At 44.6% G+C, this 16696-nt stretch overlaps 1 protein-coding gene across 1 annotated transcript in view; it reads left to right on the top strand.

The window, feature by feature from the left end:
* The window catches only part of EWSR1 (EWS RNA binding protein 1), a 654399-nt gene extending 638219 nt beyond the window's left edge, over window positions 1–16180 (top strand). Inside the window, exon 9 of the mRNA XM_044068243.1 lies at window positions 15618–16180. Coding sequence (XP_043924178.1) covers window positions 15618–15654 — 37 coding nt within the window. The 3' untranslated portion in view covers window positions 15655–16180. The remainder of the gene's footprint in view (window positions 1–15617) is intronic.
* The last annotated feature ends 516 nt before the right edge of the window (window positions 16181–16696 follow it).

Genomic DNA, 16696 nt, shown 5'->3' with positions numbered 1-16696 from the left:
CTTTTACCCATAATATCCCAACAGGCCTTCATGGTTACCCTGGATGTAAAAGAAACCGAGTTGCACATTCCCATAGAAGTCACACAGGAGCTTTTTCCCCTTCAGAGCAGGTACCAGTCACTATCAATTTTGTGCTCTACTCTTTTACTTGTCTACCATTCCCAGGGTCTTCACAAAGTACTTGGTCCCCCAAATCAATCACCTTTTGCAGGACCACAGGGATCCAAATCTACTCCTACCTGGATGATTGCTTAATACAGGCTACAGGTCTTTCAAAATTCCACTTAGACCTGGTGTTCACCCAGAATCTCTTGACGGCCCTGGGCTTCACCATAAATTATCACAAGTCAAGCAACTTTTGCTAGGATTGTACTCCTAGGAGCTGTCCTGAGCTTATCCCTACAAAAGGCCTTACCTCCAGGCAAGGTTTCTTTCCTGACTCAGTGCTTCTAAAGGTCATGCAGAGACTATGCCTCCCAGCCAAGGAGTTCCTCAGAGCTATTGGGTTACATGGCATCTTGCATCCTCATGGTCCCACTGGCCAGGCTATACACATAAGGAAGCTCCAGTAGTACCTCAAAAATGTGTGGTGCCAGCATGCACAGCCCCTCTCAACCAAAATAAGTTGATTCCTTGCCTCAAGGAGGAATTTGCATGGTGAGCACGAACTTGTGCTCAGAACCAGGGCCTTCCTTACAAATTCACACCCCAGGAACAAACCCTCACCACAGACACCTCTGAGACAGCCTAGGGGAGCCAATTTCAAGCACTTCCAGGCCCAAGGTAAGTGAGAAAATCAGTTCGGAGACAAACCCACAAACTTGAAGGAGCTTATGGCATTTCAAAAAGGCCTGGTAGCATTTAGAGAAAAATGGAAACCAGGAGTCCTATTAGTAAAAACACTACCACAGTCGTGGCACATAACCAGGGGGTTATCCACTCCTACCCTTTGTCACCTTGCATTGCAAGTTTGGGAGACCGCTCAATCTGGAGATGCACCTTTTGACACAATACTTTCCAAGTGCTCAAACCTCAGCAGACACCTGATGGACTCCCACTAATGACATCTGCATCGGAAAACACATTTTCAGCATAGCCATGAAAGGGGAGTTCCACAGATGGACCTCCGCCACAAGGGAAAATGCTGAACTGAAAAGATTCTGTTCCAGGAGCAACCTGCCCTCAGCTTGGAAGACCGATGCATTTTCTTTCCCTTGGACTCCTCTTTTCATCTGTGCATTCCCCCACTTACCTCTGCTCCCTTGGGTGCTTATAAAAATAAAGGAAGAGTGGCCAAGGGCAATACTAATACCCCATAGACTGGCCCAGACAACACTGGTATTCTCTCCTGCTCAATCTAAACAATGGCAGTTACCTCAGTGTGGACCTGACTTTGGACAAGGGAAAGATTGTGCATCCAACCCTGCAGACACTCATGCTCTCAGCCTGGGTAATTCCACAGCATCCTGGATGGATCCTGCCCTAAGCAAGCATTTTAGAAGGCCCAGTACTGGCAAATCTTATTCAGCCAAGTGGAAAAGGTTTTCCATGTGGTGTGAACAGGGGCACCATCCTCTCAGCAAAGATCCCCATCATCCTAGACTACTTGGCTAATCTGGTTGACAAGGGCTTGTCCTGTTCCATTAAAATTCATGCTTCTGCCATTTCAGTCCATGTCCCTGATGTTCATCGTGCATACAGCTGCAGTCATAACAGATGGGTTCTCCTGCCGTCAGGCGGGTCCTCGGTCGGCCGAATTCCAAAGTCTAGGTCCGGCGTCGGTTGTCGTCGCTTCTTCCCTGACGTCGGTGCGACAGGGGTATAAAAGAACCAGCCGATGCCATTTTCTTCAGTCTTACTTGCCGCACGGTGCCCGAAGCAGAAGCAGTTCGCAAGTGCCGGTTGGCCAGCTCCTGAGATTACAAAAAAATTTGGAACTGAAGTCTTCTTAAAAGCTAAGTACCCCGTTGGGGAAACTTTTTCTTGCCTCAGACCGATGTCAGGCAAAGTTAATAATTGTATTTCTTGTGGGAAGCAAATACCGCATAAGGATTTCCATTCCCTCTGTATACCTTGTTTAGGCCCAGACCACGACGTCTCGGTCTGTCGCTTTTGTGCTACATTCAACAAACGCACTATTAAGCGTCGGGCGGAGTTTGCCCAGCATTATTTTGGAAAAGCATTTAACTATACTATGTCGTCGGATACTCCGACTCCGGTTTTGTCTAAAAAACGCAAAGACAAGGACTGACACTAGAGGTCCGCGGCCTCTACCGACACCACGCCAAAGCCGACTACACGTGGTCCGGTTCTCAGCGAGGTGCCTACGCAGCCCCTGACTACCGACGACACTTCTTTGGTGGTGTCTCCTGTACCCGAGGTCGCAGGCTCCTCGGCCCACACCTTGACTACAGATACCGAAGCCACGCTTGGCGTTTAAACACAGAATGTGGACAGGTCCTTCTCCAGTCAAGGTGTCTTCAGACCTTCCTCTTCTTTCTCCATCAGGGCTTTCACCAAGTATAAAACTACCATGCACCCTAAGAGACCAGCTACACAGGGCCCATCTCCAGGCCCCATGCCTAAGAAACAGATGCTAAAAATAGCTGAGGATTTAATTACTCTTATCAGAGGTTCTCAGCCACCTCCGGACAAAAGACCCAGAGTGGAGGAAGATTCCCCCTCCTCTGATCAGGGCTCCATTATTTCAGAGCACTCTGATTATCAGGAACAGTCTTACTCCCCTTTTGAAGACTCTGATGCAGAGGAATCTATTCCTTCTGTATCCCCCCCTGAGGATTACTCATTTGGTGAAACTCTGCATATCTTAAGGGAACACTTCCACTGGGAAGGCCAGGATTATTCAGATTCCAAGAAAAGGCTCAGGGAATTTCTTTTGTTACCCCAGCACAGGCCTCTGGCTATACCTCCTGTCCTGGACATCCTAGATGATGTTTACTCGGAGGCCTGCCTTAACCCGGACTCTCTTCCTCCAGCTCCAGTTAAGCCTCACAGGTACTACAGGGTTCCTGACTCACATCAATTTCTATACAAAAGCCATACTGCTGACCTATAAACCATCTCACAGAGGCCCAAGGGAGTTAAGGCCTCCATTGCCAAAAACTCACTGCCTTCCGAGAGAGATTCCAGATCCTTAGAAAGGTGGGGGGGAAAGGTATATACCTCGGCTACCTTATCCATGAGGACCTTAAACTCTCAGTTTCATATGCTAAAATACCAACAGTTTCTGTTATCTCAATTGAAAAGTAAAATGTCACAACCTGAACAACCAGACATGAAGGAGTTGCAGGATTTGATGCATAGTGCAGAACAAGTGGGTAAACATACCTTACAATGTGGTTTTGATGCTCTAGAGGCCTCATGTAGAGCTGCTGTTACAGGCTCAGTCATACATAGGCATGCCTGGCTCAAGGAGCAAGCCTTGCCTGATCATGTCAAAGCTAAATTACTAGACGCCCCTCTTCAAAAGGATGTAATATTTGGGGCAAATGCTGAGGAAGTATTACGGAAAATGGAGGAAAAGGCTAAATCAATGCAAACTGTGAAAGAATTTCTGCAGGTTCAACCCCCACGTTTTAGTAGAAATTGGCCTTCCAAAAACTGGTCCTTTCCTACCACAGACAGACCCCAAAGAGGCAGATACAGGCGCCCGAGGGGCAGGGGACAAACACAAGGCTCGTACAGAGGCAGACAATGGCAAGCTCCTACACAAAGAGGTGGCGAGGACAACTCGCAATCTTTCAGAAAGCAAAACCAATGACTTTCCCCTTTGCATGCCAACCAGGTCTCAAATGGCAGCCCCCTTAGGAGGAAAGCTGGCACTATTCTCAAAAAGTTGGCATATTGTCACAAAGGACAAATGGATCCTGAACATTATAAACAGAGGCTACAAATTCCATTTTCATACCCTTCCAAAAATGAAAGGCATGCCAAACCTGCCACACAATCAAAGGGCAGAGGCACAAAAGCAAATTTCAGATCTTATAAACATGAAAGCTATTCAAGAGGTACCTACACACGAACAAGGTCAAGGTTTTTATTCCAGGCTATTTTTGGTGCCAAGGAAGGGAAAAGATTGGAGACCTATTTTGGATCTTTCCATCCTAAACACATTCCTACTCCTACCAAAATTCAAGATGCTCACTGTACAGCAACTTCTTCCCATGCTGGGCAAGGAGTCTTGGCTGGTAACATTGGGACATGCAGGTATGCCTCCTTGAGGTCCAATCAGACAAAATTGCAGAAGATACCTCAGATTTCTTGCAGGTTCAACCCATTATCAATTCTCTGCATTGCCCTTTGGTTTATCTACTGCGCCCAGAGTATTCACGAAATGCCTGGCATCAGTAATTGCCTACTGCAGACTTCAAGGGATACAAATATACCCTTATTTGGACGACTGCCTGAATCAAGCGGACAGCAAGCACATTCTTCTGAAACATCTGGTTTATGTAATAATGTTATTAAACTCTCTAGGATACACAGTCAACAAAGAGAAATCAAGACTAATACCCTCTTGGAAGATAATTTTCCTGGGTGCCAATTTGGACACAAACACCCAGATGGTCTACCTCACACCAGAAAAGCAGGGGCAACTAATTCAATACTTCAGAACACTGGCAAATTGCACCAGGCTGACTGCAAGGAAAATCCTGCAGGCTCTGGGATTCATAGCATCTTGCATCTTACTAATCCCATGTGCAAAGCTGCATATGAGAAAACTACAGTGGTACCTAAAAAAACATATGGTCTCAACATAGCCACAGTTTGGAAACAATAATACCACTAATTCCATGTCTGCAAAAGGAATTTCTGTGGTGGGCTCAAGCATGCCAAGCAAACGCAGGTCTTCCATTCAGCAAGCCTCAAGCAAATCAAGTCATCACAACAGACGCCTCGGACTACGCCTGGGGGGCACACATGACAGACCGGTGCATTCAGGGCAAATGGACCCAAAAAGAAAAGCACCTTCACATCATTCAAAAAGAAATGCTAGCAGTGATAAATGCTATTACAGCTTTCAAGGACCTTCTACAACCAGGTCAGCTATTGATAAGAACAGACAACACCACAGTTATGTGGTACATAAACAAGCAGGGAGGAACACATTCTTATCCCCTATGCAGACTGGCCATGTCACTTTGGAACATGGCCATGGACTTACAAATGGAACTACAAGCACAGTACTTGCCAGGCAAGGAAAACACGCTGGCAGACAACCTAAGCAGGAATATGACAGATCCACACGAATGGAAGTTGCATCCAAAAGTTTTTACAGAAATAATCCAAGAATGGGGAAGGCCAGACAGATCTCTTTGCCTCCCACAAAAATCAACTGACAAAATTCTGCTCAAGGATCTTCCATCCAAAGGCCTGGGGAGTGGACGCTCTCTCTTTCTTTCAGTTGGACATCAATGACCGTTTATGCCTTCCCACCTCTTCCTCTGCTGCCCAAAGTCCTATTGAAGACCAGAGCAGACAGACCAAAGATGATCCTCATTGCTCCAGACTGGCCAAGGCAACACTGGTACCCACTCCTGAGGAGCCTGACGCATTCCCCACCATGGACCCTGCCTCTAATGCCTCTTCTGACTCAGCACAGCTTCAAAACTCTTCACAGTCAGCTGAAAACACTCAATCTAGCCGCATGGAAGATTCCTTAGCATCGCAGCAGGCCCTGCTCTCCAAGGAGGTGCAGGATGTCATTTTGGAGGCCAGAAGGCCATCAACTAGAAAAGCTTACTCTGCAAAATGGAAACATTTTTGTTTGGAATGAGAAAAAGGGCCAGTGCCCTGGAAAACTGAATTTACCTCAAATACTACAATATTTGGCTGAACTGCTAAGCAGTGGACTTTCATTCTCCATCAAAATCCATGCCTCAGCCATTTCTGCAGAATATAACACTGATCCACCTTTATTCTCTCTCCCTCTACTAAGACAGTTCCTCAGAGGGGCTAAGAATTTAAGACCTCCAAGAAAACAACCAATACCCATTTGGGATCTTAATTTCATTCTGGAAAAACTGACTTTGCCTCCTTTTGAGCCAGCTGCCTCATCAGATTTACAATATTTGTCCTGGAAAACAGCTTTCCTTCTGGCTATCACTTCAGCTCGTAGAGTTTCAGAACTACAGGCTCTTATGGCTGTCAAGCCTTTTATCATCTTCCATCAGGACAGAGTTTCATTACGTACCAACCCGTCCTTTATGCCTAAAGTGGTATCCAGGGTAGCTTTAAATCAGGTCATACATTTACCTACTTTTTATCCTAATCCTCAAAACAAAGGGGAGAGATTACTGCATTCCTTGGACATCCACAGACAACTTCGTTGTTATTTGGACAGAACAAAGCCTTTCAGAATATCAGAACAGCTTTTTGTGGCCTATGCGGTAGGAGCTCAAGGAAAGTCAATATCCAGACAGACAATCTCAAAATGGATAGCCCACTGCATATGCTTTTGCTATTCCTTTCATGGAAAAACTGAACCTACAGGCATTAGAACTCATTCTACCAGGGCCACAGCCACCTCTGCAGCCTTCCTACCAAGGATATCTTAGAAGTAGCCACTTGGAGTTCTGTGCATACCTTCTCTAAGCACTACAACCTACCATTATACTCCAGATCTAGAGCAGGCTTTGCCACTGCAGTCTTGCAGGGCATTTTGGCTCCTCCTAGCTCCACATAGTGCCTACCACCCCTTTCTTAGCTTTGGGATTCTACCCATCTGATGTTCTTCATCTCACATTGCTGCAGTCATAACCTGTGGGTAGTCCGCTGTCCTCGGTCGGCCCGAATACCAAAGTGTTAGGCTGGCGTCGGTCATGGTCGCTCAGATCTGACGTCAGTACGCCGTGGTACTAAAGCGCATGACCGACGCCATATCCTCAGTCTTTCTTGCCGCATGGTCCGAAGCAGAAGCAGCGTTTGCAAGTGCCGTTCGGCGTCCTGAAATTTTCGTATTCTGAGTTTCAGACCGAAGACCAAGTTGGGCTAAGTACCCCGTTGGGGAATATTTTTGTCTTTTCTTGCCTCAGTTAAATCCGGATATCAGAAAAAGTAAATAATTGTATTTCTTGTGGGAAGCAGATACCTCATAGGGATTACCACTCTCTCTCTATTCCTTGCTTGGGGCCTGAGCACGACGTAGTCGGGTGTCGCTTTTGTGCTAAATTTAATAAGCGCACCATTAAGCGCAGGTTAGATTGTGCTAGACTTGTCTTCGGTAAGCGGTGTAATTACAATATGCCATCGGATCCTCCGCCCGCTACCGCTAAGAAGCGTAAAGAAAAAACGTTAAAGTCCAAGCAGGATGAGTCGTCCGTTACGGACGCCGGTTCTTTGGAAACTACGGTGGAATCTGTGGATCCAACTGAGGTTTCAGCTGAATCTCAGGGGGAGCCTTTAATCTTGCAGGATGTGGCCTCTCAGGTGTCTGGTCAGGCTGAGGGGGCCTATCAGGTCTCTGTAGTCCCTTCTTTGCATAAGGTGGTTAGGCCTTCTACTTCTGTCTCAAAAGCACCTTCCAAGGTCAGGCCTGGTTTGTCTTCCACTGGTGTCAGCCCTAGTTCTGTACCTAAAAAACGTATGCTGAAGATGGCAGAGGATTTGATTACTTTAATCAGGGGTTCTATGCCCCCCCCCCCCTGGATAAGAGGCCTAGGGTGGAGCCAGAGGTGGAAGGTTTGGAACATTCTTCAGATCACTGTGAGTCTTCGGCTGAGGACATTCAGGATTTTCCTCCTTATTCTGATTCAGATGCAGAGGATTCATGTCCTTCTGCTTCCCCTCCTGAGGATTTTTCTTTTTCTGAAACCCTGCATTCCATGAGGGAGCATTTTAAGTGGGAAGGTCAGGATTTCTCAGATTCTCGAAAGAGGCTTAGGAATTTTGTTTTACCTCAGCATAGGCCCTTGGCTATTCCCCCTGTTTTGGATGTTGTACAGGATGTTTTCTCTGAAGCTTCCCTTAATCCTGATTCTTTACCTCCTGCCCCTGTTAAACCAGAGGTATTACAGAGTGCCAGAGGCTCATAAATATTTGTACAAGAGCCCAAGAGCTGACCCGGAGACTATTAGCCAGGGACCTAAGGGTGTCAGGGCTTCTATTGTAAAGAATCCAGTTCCTCTGGGTAAAGATTCTAGAGCTTTGGATAGGTGGGGTAAAAAAGTGTATACCTCTTCCACTCTAGCGATGAGGACTTTGAATTGCCAGTTTCATATGCTGAAGTACCAAAATTTTCTCTTAAGTCAGTTAAAATCTAAGGTAGATGCTTTGGCAGAGGGTATTGAGTGTAAAGAATTGCAAGATTCAGTTCATGCCTCTGATCAGGTGGGTAAGCATTCTTTGCAGTGTGGTTTTGATGCTCTTCAGGCTTCCTCCAGGGTGGCTGCCACTGGATCTGTTATTCGTAGGCACGCCTGGCTTAAGGATCAGAATTTGTCAGAGCATGTTAAAGCTCGAATTTTGGATGCTCCCCTTCAATCTGAAGTTCTGTTTGGTTCTCCTGTGGAGTCAGTTTTGAAAAAATGGAAGACAAAGCTAAGTCCATGCAGACAGTTAAGGAATTTTTACAGGTGCAGCCCCCTAAATTTAGCAGAAATTGTCCGGCTAAGGGATGGGCTTATCCTTCTTCTGATTTGCAGTCTAGGGGCAGATCTAGATGTGGTAGGGGCAGAGCTCATGCTCAGGGTTCTTTCAGACCGAGGACGTGGAGTTCCCCTGCACAATCTTCAGGTGAGGGCAGGGGTCAGCCTTTTCGTAAACAGACCCAATGACCTGTATCTTCAGCTGCCAGATCCCTCCTGTCTGGCAGCTCCTCTGGGAGGAAAGTTGGCACTTTTCAGGCAAAATTGGCTTTTAGTCACCCAGGACAAATGGGTGTTGGACATTATAGATCGAGGCTACAAGTTTTATTTTCACACCTTGCCTCCTTTCAAAGGCATGCCAGACGTTCCTCCTCAGCAAAAGGTGGAGGCTCACAAGCAGATTTCTTTACTTCTAAAAATGGGGGCTATCCAGGAGGTCCCTCCGTCAGAAGTGGGCCTAGGATTTTATTCTCGCCTGTTTCTTGTACCAAAGAAAGGAAACACTTGGAGGCCAATTCTGGATTTGTCTATTCTCAACACATACCTGGACATTAAATTCAAGATGTTAACTTTGCAACAACTTCTGCCTCTGCTAGGCAAAGATCACTGGATGGTAACTCTGGATCTCAAAGAGGCTTATCTTCATATTCCTATCAGGCCCAGCTGCAGGAGGTTCCTGCGTTTTCGGGCTGGGACTTTACATTATCAGTTCTCTGCATTGCCCTTTGGCTTATCTACTGCGCCCAGGGTGTTCACAAAGGTCCTGGCTCCGGTGATAGCCTTCTTAAGGTTAAGAGGAATACAAATTTATCCTTATTTGGACGATTGCCTGATTCTGGCTCAAGACAGTCACGTTATTTCATCATCTACAGTATGTTATGGCAGTGTTAAGGTGCCTAGGGTATTCTGTGAACGAAACAAAGTCCAGTCTAGTACCCTCTCAGGACATGTGCTTTCTGGGTGTGAGACTGAATACAGCCTCTCAGATGGCGTTTTTGACCCCGGACAAACAAAGAAATCTTGCCCTTTACTTCCAACAATTGTCTCTACGGTCCAGGCTGACTGCAAGGACAGTCCTTCAAGCCTTGGGGTTCATGGCATCTTGTATTCTGGTGCTTCCCAATGCCAAACTGCATATGAGGAAGCTACAATGGTATCTCAAAAGCGTATGGACTCAACACTGCCACGATTTGGACACTGTCATTCAGATAATACCTTGCATTCAAAGGGAATTTTTGTGGTGGGCTCAGGAATGTCACCTAAACAAGGGACTCTCTGTGACCCGACCAGAGGCGAGTCAGATCTTAACGACAGATGCCTCAGACATGGCTTGGGGAGCACACTTCAGTGGAAAATGGGTTCAAGACATGTGGCCTGCCAGACTTCAACATTTGCATATCAACATGAAGGAGATGTTAGCAGTCCAATTTGCATTGATGGCTTTCAAGGATCTACTTCACCCAGGACAAGTGTTGATTCAAACAGACAACACAACAGTCATGTGGTACATCAACAAGCAAGGGGGAACCCATTCGTACCCTCTTTGCAGACAAGCTATGATTTTGTGAGACTTCTCTCAGTTTGCACCTCACTCTTCAGGCAAGGTTTCTGCCAGGAGCACAGAACTCCTTAGCAGATGTTTTGAGCAGACAGATGGTGGATCCCCACGAGTGGAAATTGGATCCTCATGTATTTCAACAGTTGACAGTGGCTTGGGGGACTCCAGACATAGATCTGTTCGCTTCTCCACTAAATTTCCAACTGCCAAAGTTTTGCACAAAGATGTTTCACCCAAAAGCTTGGAAAGTGGATGCTCTATCATTCAGTTGGAACAACCTTCACGTCTATGCCTTTCCTCCTCTGCCTCTCCTTCCCAAGGTGCTCTTGAAGGTCAGACAGGACAAGCCCTGCATGATTCTAATAGCTCCAGATTGGCCACGACAGCACTGGTACCCTCTGCTGAGGAGTTTAGTACGGAGCCTCCTTGGCCTTTGCCATCAATTCCACACCTTTTGTCCCAGGCAAGCAATCATTTCCTCAATGTCAGGATACAGTCCCTGCATCTGACAGCCTGACGTATTCTGTTCTAGACCCTGGGGGGTCGCAGCTTCCTCAGCAAGTTTTGAATGTCATTTTGGAGGCCAGACGGCCTAGTACAAGGAAAGTTTATGCTGATAAATGGAGGAGATTTTTTCTTTGGAGCAAAGCAAAGAGCTTTGATGTTTCAGTGCCTAATTTGAGTGTTTCACTTCAGTATCTTACAGAATTATTAGACAAGGGTTTGTCATTCTCCTCTGTAAAAGTTCATGCTGCAGCCATTTCTGCTCACTATGACTGTGACCCACCATTATTCTCTCATCCTTTGTTTAAGCAATTTCTTAGAGGGGCAAAGAACATAAGACCCCCACGTAGGGCTCCTACTCCTTCCTGGGATCTCAATTTTGTGTTGGAAAAACTCACTTTACCTCCTTTTGAACCTGCAGCTACATCTGAGTTGAAGTTTTTGTCTTGGAAGACTGCTTTTTTGCTGGCCATTACGTCTGCTAGAAGGGTATCTGAATTACAGGCTCTAATGGCAGTTGAACCCTTCCTGATATTTCATAAGGATAGGGTATCCCTGCGTACTAACCCTACTTTTATGCCTAAAGTTGTTTCAAATGTGGCTTTAAACCAATCTATTCATTTGCCTACATTTTATGCTGATCCCCAAAATAAAGGGGGAAAAAAAATTTGCACTCTTTGGATATTCACAGGCAGTTACGTTACTATTTGAGCAGAACTAAAGGGTTCAGGCAGTCTCAACAGTTATTCATTTCTTTTGCTTTGGGTTCACAAGGAAAACCTGTTTCAAAACAAACTATTTCTAAGTGGATTGGCCATTGTATTGCTTTTTGTTATTCTCATCATGGTAAGGAGGTTCCGGCTGGAATCAGACCTCATTCCACTAGAGCGACTACCACTTCTACTGCTTTTTTAAGGGGAGTAGCTACTAAGGATATTTTGGAGGCAGCTACTTGGAGTTCAGTGCACACTTTTTCTAAACATTACCATCTCCCTTTTTATTCCAAATCTAGGGCTGGGTTTGCCACTGCAGTTTTACAGGGCATGTTAGCAGCTCCTAATGCTATCTGATTTTACCAACCTCCCTTTACCTTTGCTTTGGGATTCTACCCACAGGTTATGACTGCAGCAATGTGAGATGAAGAACATAGTACAGTTTTGTACCTACCGTAAATGTAGATGTTCGAAGATCCACATTGCTGCAGTCCAATTTTCCTTCCCTCCTTCCCCTCTGTAGTTTGGGGTGACTGTGTGGTTTGTGGTGTACCTATTGTTATTTTGGTGATTGGGTATTTTTCTATTTTTGGCTATGGCCTTTCTTTTTAAGGCCTTCTGGCATCTGGGGCAAGAAAGACTGAGGATATGGCGTCGGTCATGCGCTTTAGTACCACGGCGTACTGACGTCAGATCTGAGCGACCATGACCGACGCCAGCCTAACACTTTGGTATTCGGGCCGACCGAGGACAGCGGACTACCCACAGGTTATGACTGCAGCAATGTGGATCTTCGAACATCTACATTTATGGTAGGTACAAAACTGTACTTTATGACTGCAGCTGTATGCACGATGAACATAGTACAGTTTTGTACCTACCATAAATATAGATGTTAGAGTGCTAATACAGCTGCAGTCCAGGTTTCCTTCCCCTCTAGGGGTCTTCTTTTATGGTGTATTTGCTTGCAACTACTGGTCTTTGATTATATTGCATTGCATTATTACATAATTTTATGTATTGCCTTCCTTCTGGGGGCACCTGACATCTGGGGCAAGAAAAACTGAAGAAAATGGCGTCGGCTGGTTCTTTTATACCCCTGTCGCACCGACGTCAGGGAAGAAGCGACGACAACCGACGGCAGACCTAGACTTTGGAATTCGGCCGACCGAGGACCCGCCTGACGGCAGGAGAACCCATCTGTTATGACTGCAGCTGTATTAGCACTCGAACATCTACATTTATGGTAGGTACAAAACTGTACTTTCTTCCTCCTGTCTTTTTTTCACCCCCTTCTCAGGCAATTTCTCAGGGGAGTGATTCACAATCAGGCCTTCCAAGAGAGAACCTACCTCTCCACGGGACCTCGATTTTGTTCTGGAAAAGCTGACCCTACCTCCTTTCAAGCCAGTGGCTTCTGCTATCTTAAAGCTTCTAATGAGGAAAAATGCCCTTTTGTTGGCAGTCACTTCTGCTAAAAGATTATTTGAGCTGCAGGCTCTCAAGGTGGTGGAATCCTTCCTAGTCTTTCATTCAGACAAATCTTTCTCAGGACTAACACTTCCTTTATACCCAAGATGGTTTCAGGCACATCATTAAATCAAGCCATGCCCCTCCCTACCTTCTTTCCCAATACATAAAACCAGGGAGAAAATTTTTCGTTCCTTAGATGTACATAGGCAGCTCTTATTCGCTTTACTGAACTAAGACATTGAGGAAATCAAACCGACCCTCTGTGACATTTGCCACCAGTTCTGAAGGGAAACCAGTTTCCAAACAGACCATCTCCGAATGGATCTCTGTATCTCATTTTGTTATAGCCATCATGGTAAGAAGCCACTTGAGGCTGTCAGGACTCGCTCTAATAGGGCAACTGCTACCTATGCTGCCTTTCTAAAAGGAGTCAATACCAAGGACATTCTGGAAGCTGTTAACTTTAATCTGTGCATACCTTCACCAAATGTTACCACCTGTCAGCCTTTTCCAGGTCCAGTGCATGATTTGCCTCTGCCATTCTGCAGGGCATCCTGTCCTCTCCCCTATTCTCCCTTCCACCCTCTTCTTCAGCATTGGGAATCATCCCACAAGTCAGGCCTGCAACAGTGAAGCTCGAAGAACATAGTACAGTTGTGCACATTTACCATAAATGTAGATGTTAGAGCAGTGATGACAATCCTATGATGCATGTCAAAGGTGACACATGTCACAGCATTTCTGGGTGACACATCAGCAATCATAGCACCCAAGTTACCAAACAATTTTGTGCCAGGAGCTTTTGACATGCCAAACCCAAAAGGTCTGCCATCAGTGTTGCAGTATTTCCCTCCCTTTTTCCTACTAAGCCGAAAGGTTCGACTGTTATAAGCTTCGTGTCAGGCCAATGGGACCCTCCTTTTTGCCCCTTCCCTGCCTAGGGTCTGTAAGGCCCTTTACGATCTGTGGTGGGGGATCCTACCTTCAGGGTGGAAGAAAAAACTGAAGTCATGTCTGCTGGCTCCCTAATATACCTGAGCATCCTGACATTGGTAAGTGTACACAGCTGTATGTACATACTTTTAGGAATGTCTGGGGGCAATTGCCACAAGTTTCCTCACAGACCGGACTACTTGCACAAGAACACAGGTGTTTGATGCATCCCGACATCGGCCAACTTCAGTTGACTGCTTGGATGGTAGAGTTTTTAATTCCTTTTAGGCACCTGTTTGCTAAGGACTTGCAGCATGTACTATTGAAGATGAGAAAGCCTGCTTACTAGCAAATCTGTTAATGAGCAGAAAAGGTTTTCTAGTTAGTGCCAGCAACATAACTAACACCCATTCAGGGGTGATTGTGCTCTTGTTTTACTTACTGTCCTAGAGCCTTTCTTACCCAACTCATTGGCTATTGCAGCATGTCTGCCCTTGGATCCTCTTCTTTCAGTGCATTCTTGTCAAAATGTTTTTAAAATGGGTTTTGCGTAAGTGGCTTCCATGAAAAAAAATGGCCCCTGCTTAGTGTCTTAACTTTGGGTTAGAGAAGCTAACATTTGCTCCACTTGAACCAGCTAATGTGTCTGACTTGCGATTCTTAACATGGCAAACTGCTCTGACTTCTGGAAGATGAGCAGCTTGAGTTGCACGGTCTTGGGGTGAGTCAACCACTTATCTTCCGTGACGGATTCTTTGAGAACTTGTACTTTTATGCCTGAATGGTATCCAAATTTACTTGCCAAACTGTCTACCCTCTTTCTTTCCAGAACCTAAAAGTGAGGGAGAGGATACTCCATACCTTGGATATCCACAGAAACCTGTGGTACCATCTTAACAGACGGAAATATTTTCGAGCTTCATATTAGTTGGCCATCTGTTGTGAATGTAAGAATGGACAACTTGTGTCAAAACAAATGGTTGTCTGTTATTCACCACAGGAAAACTATTCCAGGCAGGGTCATGGCCCATTCTACCAGAGCCTTGGCTTCATTTATGGCTTTTTGGAAAGGTTTGGATTCTAACACTATTGTAGAAGCAGTAAGTCTGTCCTCTGTACATTTGCAAAGCACTGTAATCTTGATTCCTTCTGTAGCTCTATATCAAGCTTTACTAAGACAATGCCAGGGAATCTTGGACCCTTCCCCTTTCACATCCCAAATATATTAAGCTGGGGTAGTTAACCATATAGCTATTACTATTTCAGCAGTAATCAGTATGATGAACGTTGAACACTTGCATAAGTAAGTAGACTTGCTACAACAGTAGATGTTCGAATGATGATTGCTGCAGTAGCTTCTCCCCCCTTCCTCATTTATTTTTGCTGTGTTTATGCTAGGGTGTGGATATTTACTTTGTTCGTAGCATTTCTCTGTCAGGGCTCAACCTCACTCTGTTGACTTGAAGGCTCTGAATGGCTTGCTGCCCAAACCACTGTTTTGGTAAGCTCAGCTTGAGTTAGCTGACAGTTTAGGTGCATGGAAGGTGCCCAGAAGCTTTGAAAGCTGGCTGGCTGTGATATTCTTGGCAAGATACAAGCCATATAGTGAAGGCTTCTGTAGCAGTGATCATTTGAACATCTACTGTTGTGGTACATTTAGTTACACAACTGTACTATACTTGTTTTTTTTTTAATTGTGGTTTAAGTACATTACACAGTGCTCCTCAGTTTTTGTACATTTTCCAGTATTTTTTAATATCAAAGTTGTGTACTAGTATTGCAAGAGATTGGAGTTTTATTTTTATTTATTTATTTATTTTCTCTCCTTAGGGGTGATCGTGCAGAAAGGAGAGAGCGACCATATTGAAGACAAAAATCCTCTTAATGTACATTTACTACCAGATTTATTTTTTAAACAAAAGTTTTAAATTTATAATTCCATATTTATAATGTGACCACACCTTTACATCATTCTTTTAGTTTGAAACTCTGTTCACTGCTGGAAGCAGAAATTAGTAAACTGTTCAAGCCTCAAAAATACTGTTCAGTTTTTCTCAAGGATATTAATATGAACTGTTTAATAGTTGGAGCCGTGACTGTACAGCACATTCAAAGGAACAGGGGTTGTAGTAAACTGAACATTTCATTTGATGTAAGTGATTTTTTTTTTTTTTTTTTTTTTTAAGTAACATTGAAAAGTTTGTAAATTAAGCTTTTTTATGGATTTTAACTCCCAGATGGTCTGAGCATGCTAAAGAAAAGTGGTTTAGGTTTCATCACTGAATGCATGCTTAAGCAAATTGATTTCCTACCCTTTTTGTTCCATTTGTACCACTGTATTTAAACATTGGTGTCTGTGCTCTTGGGATTTTTCAATAAAAGTCTTGATTTTTTTTCCAGCGTTTCTTTCCTGCTTAGTCTTGTGTTGATTGGATGCATGTATTAAGTTTTGACTTTAAAACTGCAAGTTCTTATGTCTGAAGTGTTATTGGTAGCATCTCTCAAGTGTTGATAATTGGGGGGTGTTTAGGAACTTCACTGGCTGCTTACTTTTTTAGTTGTTCCCCCAATAACAAATTTAAGTAAAAGACAAGTAATGAGTAGCCTTGTCACCTATTTTTTGCTGCTATCAAAAGATTAAACTAAAAATGTTCTGCTGCAGCTTTCCATATTTAGCTAGCGTTTTAGGGTGACTGCATTAGGTGGCTGTCTTCAGCTTTAATCCTGTCAGGCGTGCATGTACAATTTTACTCATCCTGCCATAATGTGCTGTATGTGAAATTGTGTAAGATTTTATTTTTTCTTGGTTTAGATCAGTCTATAAGCATTGATCTGTTGGTCATTATTTCTCAGTATATATGGGCCTCTGATCCGATTTGGCCAATATCTTTAGATTCTTGGATCTGACT

This window comes from Protopterus annectens, chromosome 4.part0, assembly GCF_019279795.1.
Source record: "Protopterus annectens isolate FY-2018-M chromosome 4.part0, PAN1.0, whole genome shotgun sequence".
In the NCBI taxonomy this organism is placed as follows: Eukaryota; Metazoa; Chordata; order Ceratodontiformes; family Protopteridae; genus Protopterus; species Protopterus annectens.
Note: the sequence above shows the minus strand (reverse complement) of the source record. Positions and strands in the feature narration are given on the sequence as shown.